The sequence below is a fragment of the Tauraco erythrolophus genome, chromosome 12 (genome assembly GCF_009769465.1).
Source record: "Tauraco erythrolophus isolate bTauEry1 chromosome 12, bTauEry1.pri, whole genome shotgun sequence".
Classification (NCBI taxonomy): Eukaryota; Metazoa; Chordata; class Aves; order Musophagiformes; family Musophagidae; genus Tauraco; species Tauraco erythrolophus.
Genome location: NC_141476.1, coordinates 15030032 through 15040663, shown reverse-complemented (window position 1 = coordinate 15040663; position 10632 = coordinate 15030032). Strand labels below are relative to the sequence as shown.

The window sequence follows — 10632 nt, the reverse complement described above, 5'->3', positions numbered from 1 at the left end:
GAACTATAATAGCCAGTTAACGTTAATAAAATATGAAACTATTGTCTCCTTGAGTGAAAGTGTTCCCAAAATCTGAAAAAAAAAAAATAAAAAAAATCAATCATTCCAAGAGTGGATATCTAACGATTTATTTTCTCACATAAAATTAGAGGAGTTATTTGTCAAGCTGTGTGTCGCAAGACAGCCAGCTATTACACCATTTTTAAGGCATTTTCGAATTTGGGGAATTCTATTTTCTATGGCCTTTCCAGGCTGGGAGACCAAAATTGTTTGCAGGCAGGCAGCTTCCCTCGGCCCGGCCGCAGTGCTCCACAGCGCCTGCCCCTCGGCTGCTCCCCACGCTCCATACTGGTGAAGTAGCACTCTGTAAGATGAGACACTCGAACGTCACAATTAGCTAATAAGGCCAAATTCTGCCTTGAAGAATATCTTTATTATTCATCAAGGCAGATTTTTTTCTTTTTTTCGGTTGTGTTAGGTTCTGGAAGCAGACACGGCGACTCAGGAATAGCGCAGTTGAAGCCTTTTTGATCCTTTGCTCTTTACCCTCTGATGACATCGCGTACTTAAGCAGGCACGTTCAGATATGCAACCGACACTGCACTTCGTGATGAATATACCACCCCTTATTTACAGAGCCCTAAATGTACTAAACAGCTTTATATACCCTATTCTTATAACTTCTAGTGTCTGAAACTAAAAGTCATGGACAGGTCTGTGTGTTCCTCACATCCATAAGGATTGTTCTAACATCCCAAGCACATGGTTGCTCTGCCTACTGCACATGTATCACGTCCCATGGGACTAAGTTAGGATACGTTGGATTTTCCCCTCAAACTACTCTATCGTTTTTAAGAAAAGTCAATTTTTTTTTTTTTTTTTTACTTTGTAAAATAAATATTTTCAGGTTCTCCTCCATTATTGCCAAAAATATAAGCCACACACAGTCCTGGGATGGACGCACAGAGGGTTTCCAGGCACTTCTCTTTGCAACCTTTATATTTTTCTTTTTTCTTTCTTTTTTTTTCCTTTTCTTTTTCCTTCCCCCACCCCCTTTTTTTCTCTTTTTTTTTTTTTTTTCCAAAAAGAAGACGACAACTCGTTGGACTCTATAAATAAAGTGGAGATAGTCCTGTGGAAAGGGAGAGGGGCCTGCACCCCTTGCTGGCAGGCGGCTGCAGTTCCCTCCACCTCGTCCGTCCCCTATTTGCACACAAATTGGTCCACGATCTCTGTGCACAACTTGCATTTCACGTAGCAGCACCAGTGGAACTTGCAGTGGCAGCGCTCTCGCTGCACCGTCTTGAACTGGTCGTAGCCCCGGCCGCAGCACATGAGTTCGCAGCCGTCCATGCCCTCCGAGGTCTTATTGCAAAGGCGGCCCTGGGTGCCCAGGGAGCCGGTGCTCTCGTTGCGCACGCAGTAGTCAGGGCTGGGATCGATGTAGACCAGGTCGTGGATGGTGGGCGCGTTGAAGCGGCTGTTGACCTGCACCAGCTTGCCCCGGCTGTTGAGTTTCATGGCGGCGGCACTATCGTATTTCTCCTTCAGGGCATCGCCTACCTTGCGGAAATCAGCGAGCTGCAGCCAACAGGTCTTCAGGCTACAGGAACCAGAGACACCATGGCACTTACAGGCCACGTCAGCCAGGTTGTACACGGTCTGGAGGAGCCAGGGAGAGAGAGCAAAAAGGACGACGGAAGATTAGCACGGCTGTGAAAGTGGTTATTCTCCTCAGTTCCTGCCCTCCGTCGCGCTCCCGCTCGCCCCACCACAACGTCCACCTTAGCATCCTCTTCCCTCCTGCGATACGCTGGGAAGGAAGAGGGAGTGAGCAGACAGACGTGCATCCCTGGCAGCCCCATTAGCCGGGCTGGGGGAGGGGGCTCTCCCCAGTCCCTCCCCACCACAGAGGCAGCCACTCCAGCACACCCAGCCCAGCCAGCAGCATCCGTCAGGCTGCTGTCAAATTTTAGGAATTCACTCTCACGCCAGCAAAGGATTTTGCTGTTTCATTGAGAAATGTAAAACATCTCTTTATTTTGTATCTGAGTTTCTGTCTCTATTGATCTCTGCTTGAAGCTGCAATTAGGGAAAGAGTTAAGATTCCTCTTGCTCCTGGCTCAGCTGCAGCTGATTGTCTGCTCTTGGCTCGGCACCCTCCTCCTATCCTAAACATTGCTCTGCAAGAGAGACTTCATCCAAGAAGAAACCCCCAAACACCTATGGGTGGGAGACAGAGCTACAGAGCCACAGCCTCTTCACAAAGCTTTGGCAGGGAAATATCAGTCGTTTGCCCTGTACAAATAGAAATAAGAGTCAGTGTTGACACTGCCCCAAAAATCCTGGGGTCTGACACATTAGATGATACTGTAGACAACTTCCACACAGCAGTTACAGAAAGTCTTAAGGCTGCCAAATGGCACAGCAGAGACGAAGCTGAGGAAGGAAAGAACTGCTAGAGTCTCTGTAAGCAACTGTGAAAGTGTCATTTTTCTTCTTGCTAATAGTAAATTGGCCTCTCCGTTGCTTTCAGACACCCTCCTCTTGCATTTAAATACTATTAATTTTCAATTATCTTTCATCCTTCTTCACCTTAGAACACAAGTGTAAAGTCTCCAGCCGACTATTTCTGGCACTTCAAGCTCTAGGAAAATAATGATTTTGGCTCTTCATATTCAGACTATTAAAAAAAAGAAAAGTTTACACCCATTCATTTAAGGCATTTTCAAGATTAAAGAAACCATAAAGACATGTTTAACCACAGAAGACCACGTTTTCTAATAATATGGAGGAGCTTTTCACATCCTCTTAAAGCTGAGGAAAAAAGAGTCAGAACAATCCCGCGGCACAATTCCAGCCTGGGAAGCCCGGCGCGTCCCTCTCCTCTCCAACGCACGCTGTCCTGGTTGGAAATACAAACTAATAAAACTCTGTTCTACAGAAAATCCACAGAGAGCTGGGTATTTTTAATGAAACAATATGGAGGGGAACACAACACACTGATGCTGTCCTGATGCTGTGCCACGGGGAAGGCAACAGGGCTGTCAGACAACCAAAGGCAACACAAACTCATACACCCTCCACCCACCTACACTCTGTATTTGCCATTCTCTCGTTTTGTGCATCAAAACGGAGACAAGCCTTGGTGGCTGGTCACTGCCCAGCGCTGCCCCGCCGAGGCACGTCTTTCCCCAACAGGAGGGCCGTGGATGGGGGCAGAGGGACGTGCTGTTTCACAGCCACTTACTCTTCTCCCGGCCTCGTTGTTGTGCAGGTTCATCATGATGCGGGCACTCTCGTAGGAGCCTCTCTGGTAAACTCTCTCACGCTCACGGGCATCAACGAACTCCTTGGCAAAGCGGTATCCGTACTCGATGTTATCCCCGCAGCCACCCCAAAGCCAGTCCCGGGGTAAGTCCTTGGGCCGCGCTGCTCGGCTGCAGCCGCAGGAGGAGAGCTCGCCTTCCCGGCAGGCACGGCTCATGGCATTGACCACCCCAGCCGCGCTCACTGCGTAGGTGAACGCCGTCTCCCGGCTGCCTGCACAGAGAGATAAGTGGTGTTAGGGAAGGGGAAAGCTCATGTGCGCCGCTCCTTGCCCACCGACGAGCCAGGAGGGCAAAGGCTCTCCAGGAGCCACCAAAACTCATTCACCTGCTAAAAAGCAGAGTAACCCTGAACCATGCTCCTCAAAATGTCTTCACTCTGGAAAACACCAAGCAAAACCAATCTGATCAGAGCACACAAGGTGTTTGTGAAGAGCAGGAGTCACTTCTTTCTCATGCTGGTGAAAGCTTGGATGAGGGAGTGGGGAGGAGGTGAGTCAAGGCCGGAGCACCACGCTAGCGGGGCCAAAGCACCCATGCCTGCGGGCGAGGGGCAGAAACTGAAAGAGAATCCCAGTCTTTCAGAAAAAAAAGAGAAGTTAACTACAACTTCTGAAAGTCTGGTTCTTAAATTACTACTTCTCAAACATGATTTATGTGCTTCACCCACTTGTTCCAATTTATTTAAAGTTACAGTGTTTTACAAAGCCTCCTGGTATCAAAAGAAATGCCCAGCAGATAACACACAACTTTGCACCCTACGCATAAGCCAGGCACTTCTACAGCAGGTGATTTAACAACAGCCTGTGCTGTTTAGTATCCACCACTCTGGCTCATGTGGAGTATGGCAAGTGAGCCCATGGACAACCATCTTTACAGATTACAGGGAACAAAAAAACATTGGCACAAGGTAGCCTTGAAGGCTTTCTCCTGCAATGGTGCCCATAAATGGAAATTCAAAACCTCAAGTTTCAAATTTTCGGCAGAAAAAGTCACAATACCCACAATGCAAGATTTGGCCACGTACCATCCTCTTGACAGTACCTAATCCCACCTTTATTTAGAGCCTGACTTCCCCTATCACTTTTCCAAGGGTGCCACAAGTTCTGACTACAACTAAAAGAGCTTTCAAACAAACAAACATTAAAAAACCCCACAGAAAACCTGTACCAGAGAGCCCACTTGAAATTTGCTTTTCATCTTAAGAAACAGCATCCCCCTGGGTCTTTTCCAAGAAAGATTCCCAGAATGACTGAGAATAGACTAAATTTTTTTTTCTATTTATATGAGTTAAGTTTTATTCCTAATTTTTAGTCCAATCGATAGATCAAGCTAGCTTTTTAATCTTGATTTTAAAAGATTTTTCTCAAAGGTGTGGGCCTTTGTAAAATTGGGGCTTTAATATGTTACATTTTGGACATGTCATATGTGTTTAGGCAGCAAAGTTTTGAGGCAGAAACTCTTTGTACAAGACCTACCATAACAGGTCAAATCTAAATAGGAGCTTTCGAGCACTTCTGGAACATAAATTTGCAGTCTGGTCCATATTTAACATCAAGATGACACCATGCTCAGAGCAGCTTTGTTAGTACAGCATCTGTCATCCACTGGATTAATTTTAGTAATAGATGCTGGTTTTAAACAGGAAAAATCAGACATCTTATGTTGGGAAAGATCCGATTTAAGGAAGACGAGAAGCACTTTGCTCCCTTTAGTTACAAAGGTCTGTTCTCACAGACACCTGCTCGTGGATGCACTTACACGAATTATGGGTATAAAAGGTTACAGGAATAGTCTTTTCAGTTAAAAAAGATTTGGCTTTATGCGGTGACTTACGTCTTGCATTTACTGCAAACTATAGCAGGGGTAACCTCATACAGATTTTAACGTTCCCATTTGTTCTGTAACACACATTTTTGGATTAATTCCTTAGCAAAATTTCCACTGGACTGAGAGGAAAGAAACGTGGTCTTCTTCGGACCACAAGACTCGCCTCTTCCGTTCCGTTTTACCCTTTTTCATGTTTAGTTAGCTCACACTTTCACATGGTTAACTACACTGTTTACTGCAGGATTTAAACTCACAAAGCTGACTTTTTTGACTAGTTTTCATTATTATCCTGGAGCATATTTTAAAGAACTTAATCTTAATGGGAAGGAGAAAGAAAGGCTAGGGTACAGAAAGGAGAGCTGCCCCCCTTACAAGTTCCCTCCTTGAACATTCAGGCAAATTATAAAATAGCATCAGCTGCTGAAGTAGATTTCAAGCCCTCGCAGGTTGCAAGCCAACACTGCCTCAAGTCATCGACCCCGGGAACACATTAAGAGTGACGGTTCCACATGGATGAGTTACTCTGATTTTTTTTTTTTTTTTTTTAAGTCTTTAGGCACAACTGTGCTTTCCTTCACTGTCAAACATATCTGTCTTTTCCCACAGTCCAGCGTTTTTCTCTATTGTAGCCATGGCAAGGAAACACACATTCCAAACACGTTCAAGTCCCCTCTCGCCCATATATATAAAACATAGAAATGGAACTGTTCAATATACGTACACTGTAGGAAGCCACCCACAGAGCAAGGAGCTGAGCTTTACACTTGATACGAGTAAGTCTGCGAGAACAGAACAATTTTTTTAATACCTGAACGTAAGATACAAAATGTTCTTTGTCTTGTATTTTAAAAGCATTCGACATCCGGCAGCAGGCATGAATAAACTGGACCCCAACTACACGAGCTGTTGGGGGAGGATCCAGTTATTTTATTTTATGTTAGCACTTCTTAGCTGTTTGGAAAGGCCAAGCACAGCCAGCCTGGGGCCGGCCACAAAGCCAGGGGATGGCTCAAGGCGGTGAAGGCAGCGAGGACCATGGCCTGACTTGGCAACCAGCAGCGGAGGAGAACAGCAGAGAACAAAAGCCCTAAAATGTTGCAGTTCAGTAAGCCACAGACCAATTTTCCAAACCCAATGCTAGATTTATTCGCACAGCTTTAGCTAACTTTGCAGGATAAACCCTGGAAGAAAGCCTGTCCATTTGTACGTGGGGTAACTACTGTGCTGTAGCCAGCGCTGTGCCGAGCCGCTCTGCCGCGCGCAGCCAGCGACAGCACCCCGGTACCTCAGACGGCAAAATCCTCCCAAACTAGGCGCAGTTGGGCCCTGACTAGCATCTCCTCGCGTCGGTGAGAGGAAGGAGTGACCGACAGTCCCCGACAAGCCAGGGTACGGCAGGCTGAAGCAAAATTCCACGAGGCTCTAGAAGTATCCGTTTTGCCTTCTGCTCAGAGGAACGGCCACTGGTCATTACCAAAGGCCAGCGTGAAATAATACAACTGTTACCCCCAACACCTTTCTGGTTCTCAGTGAATACACTCTTTAACTCTTGAATGTGGCTATTAACCTTGCTTCCATCTGCAATTAGAATAAGTGGCTTAATTACATGATGAATTGCTGTGCAGACATCAGCTAACACAGTCATGTTCAGCAGAAGGGTGCGGCAAAGTTATTTAACTTGAAAGAAATAGATCTGTCATGCTTGGGGAGGGCAGAAACGTCTGTTCCAGAGACAGACACCACAGTTCTCGACATCTGTATGTGTCTTCACACCAATGGTCCTCCTGAGCTAATTTACACTTGCTTGGGTAATAAATAACGGCTGAAGGATGAAGACCCACATTCTAAACAGATTATTTTTCTGACGTTTGTTAGATTATTAGAACAGAAAGGTGTACAGAAAAAGGTTTCTTTCATGTTTCATGTGCTTTTAGATTTTTGCTCCAGTAGGGTAAAAAAAAAACAAACTCTATGGGGGGTTAATACTGTGCTTGCAAAAAGTCTAGAGAAGGTTGTTTATCTAAAATTCACTGTTCCAATTAGGTACTTTCATGCAATAGATGTTCTATTTGTCTGACAAGCTCCAAATAAAAAATTCTTTTAACAAAAATTGAGACCAAATGTGAATTGATGTATTCCTTCAACTTTTAAAGGGAGCTAGCCCACTTACAGATACACCTAGCTTGAGCCTGATTTAAAAATTTTATTTTTTAAAAGCGGGACTGAAAAACACCTAATAAAAGCTTTACTTTACATCTCCAACTCAAAAGAACTGCCGAGTTTGTCAGTGTATTGATCACTACAGGAAAGCTCACAACTGTCACCCAGGAAAACAGGCGTTTTTCAGTTGCTGACACAGAATTAGCCATCTGACTTGGGAAAGTCAGAGGAAAGATTCACCATGGACCCAGATCAGCAACGCTGGTTAAAATTTTGCCAAAGACTTTAAAATACGATGAGGTCCTTAAATGACAGGAAAGGCAGGCAGCACATGAGCACTGGAGAAGCACATTTCAAAGAGGATCTGATAGGGAACGGGTTGGGTGCCCACCAAATTGCGATAAGGTGTTAAAACAGGAATCTGTCTCTCTTACCGGCGATGTGATTACATTAAACGTGAGTTACAAGGACAATTGCACGTTTTGTCCTGACAGAACTGATCTCATAAAAATTACCCCAGTACATTATTTTTAATGCAAATCTACGTTTCTCAAAAAGAGAAAAAAGTTACCATATCTGGAAATAAGCAAGAAGGAATTGCCTATAGACACTAATAGACAGAGCAGCAATTTTCAGTTAACCTCCAGACCAAAAGCAATTCATTACGTAGTCACTAACTTTGGAACTAGACATGAACATCTTTAATTTTACAAGACGCTGCTGTTCTTAATTCTTTTAGGTTGCCTTCATTTTGTTTCAGGTTTTCTAAAGAGAGATTTCAGGGCCGCATTTTCCTTTCTCCTCGATTCCCATATGCAAATACATATTCCTACTTTGTTTTCCAAGACACATGGCTGAACAGTGGTGGGAAATCACCTCCAGCTAAAAATAATACAACTCCTTTGCCAACCTTTAAAAACACTTGATTGTATACAGTACTCAGTAAGAACCTGGCAAGAGCTTCAAGTGCAGAACAGTACGTGCCATACATATCCTTAGACAAGAGTTTAATCATAAAGGTGTTGCTTCCTACCTATCTGCATGACTCTGCCAAAAACAGAGTTGTTGTCCACAGTGCTGCAATTCCATCTTCTATGTCTGAACTGATACTGGCACTCCTTAATGCCCGTCTTTGCACCCTCTCCAATGAACTGCATATGGTCCTGATACAACTGGCAGAGTTTCTTCTGTCCTTGGGAAAGCCCTGCTAGCTGGCTACATAGTGGCTGGGCTCCTATTATATATACCTCTGACATCTGAACAGGGTTCATGGGGTTCATAGGGTTCATCCCTAAAGACCTGCATAAAGAAAGATTTGCATTAATAAAAAGAAGACTCAAAAAACCTTCAAAAGTCAATAAATCCCAAACAGAAATGTATCTTATACATGCATATACAACTCCTGGTTTTGCTAACAGGCGAGAAAAAAGTCACTTAAATATGAAACTTTTCTTTTTAAAGACAACACTGAACAGAAGTTATTAGTTCCCATCCATGTGGTTATCACCATCCATCAGAGACTGAAGTGAGATGCAGATTGGAAGACTTGCATCTTAGGCTGTCCTTTACCAACTTAAATGGATGTGGTTAAAATAACTGAAGCTCCAAACAACTGTAAGGCCAGAAAAATAAATAAAGTAAAAAAAAAAAAAAGCCCCGCTGAACCCCAATTTATTTTAACACGCATTTTAGATTTAAGTCTGGATTTTTTAATCTGTTCTGCCATAAATAAACGGGGAAAGCTTTAACAAGCCAGAAGCTAGAAACTTGCTACAGACTACTTCTAGCTTCTTCAGAACGACACACAAAAATACAGAGGCAAGTATATTCACTGTAAACAAAATCAACTTTGTTTTCTTAATTCCTAAAGTGCTCTTCACATTTCAATTAAAAAATGGACATTAATCCGAAAAGGATTACTTGAAACAGCAGAGAAACACCTATTTCAAGAACTCTCAACATCGTACAGTATACAAAAAAAGGATAATTTGCCAAAGTAGAAATTTAAATGTACTTCTTTGTAACAAAATATGTTTATAAACACTTAAGTTACAGAAGAGTTGAATCAAAAACTTTAATAAAAGTTTTTACTTGTAATTCAGCCTTCTCTCTTACATATGCAAAACTTCTAATTTAAGAGAGTTGAAATGACTCTTTTAAAAGAGATGCAATTCTAGAAATTTAAGGATGATCAAATCCACAGAGAATCTACTTTACAAAGTTCTAAAAACTGCATTTTACAACACAAGATGTTGCACATTTACACTCAGTTCAAGAGACCGTTCGTTCTACTACACAAAGTATTACAACTCAAATATTACTCCCCTGCTGTCTCGCCCATGCGGTACTCACTCAGAAACAAAGTACATAAGAAGTAAACAGACATTTAATCAAGCAAATCTTGACATCCCCTTTTAAAATGAAGTCGATACAAGATGCTTACCACCAAGAGCTGGCTTCTATTACAACCTGGGTAAAAGAGGAGAAAACGGCCAGAGCCACTACGAGGTACTGAGAAGCCATTGTACTGCCAACTGTCCCCAAAGCACCTCCTTGGATTAATACCGCCGTGGATTTCTAGAGGGGGGAGAAAAACGATCAGATTGTTTATTGCCTCTCAGACCATTTTCGAGCATTCAAGTTTGAACAGCAGAAGCATCCGGGCCCCTTTTAACTTGACTCTGACTCGCCTGCCCTTCTCCCCGCCGAGCCTTCGGTGCCAGACGCAGGCAAGTCGCGGCTCCCGCTCCACCGGGCAAAACACACCCACGCACCCCCACCCCCCCGCGGACACCGCCTTCCCGGGGCGGCCGCAGCACCGACCCGCGCCTGCCTGTCCCTTTGCCCCGGCCCCACCGCTCCCCGCACCCCACCCGCGACGGGACGGGACGGGACCGGACCGCTGCTCTGCACACGGGGGACCCCGTCCCGGCCATCCCCGGAGCTACGGGCGACCCGCGGGCCCAGGGCCGGGCATTACCCTATCGCTCCCCGCTCCGGAGCCAGCATCGTGGACACGAAACGCTCCCGGTTGGCTAAAGGCGGCTTCAGGTTTGCAAAGCGAGCCCGACTGGGAAGTGGAGGGGGAGGCCAGTGCCCCGAGGGGTCGAGGCCCGGCGGCTCCCACGCGGGGACGATGCGGCCGGTCCTCGCCCTTCTCCGCCGGCCGGGGAAGGCGCTCCCCGCTGCACCCTAAACCATCTCGCCGCAGCCTCCGTGCTGCGCCGCCGCCCGCTCTCCGCGATCGCCGAGGCAGCCCCGAGCTCCGCGCTGGTGCCGCGGTGACAGCCCCGACGGCAACTCCCGGGCCCCG

At 45.3% G+C, this 10632-nt stretch overlaps 1 protein-coding gene across 1 annotated transcript; it reads right to left on the bottom strand.

Annotated features, from left to right (window-relative positions):
* Positions 1 to 1203: 1203 nt before the first annotated feature.
* On the bottom strand, positions 1204 to 9896 carry WNT5A (Wnt family member 5A). The gene is made up of 4 exons (XM_009984229.2): positions 9763 to 9896; positions 8353 to 8618; positions 3251 to 3543; positions 1204 to 1662 (listed from the first exon to the last, which is right to left on the bottom strand). The coding sequence occupies exons 1-4, from the start codon at positions 9840 to 9842 to the stop codon at positions 1204 to 1206; spliced, it is 1098 nt and encodes a 365-aa protein (XP_009982531.2). The 5' UTR covers positions 9843 to 9896.
* Between the last annotated feature and the right edge of the window lie 736 nt (positions 9897 to 10632).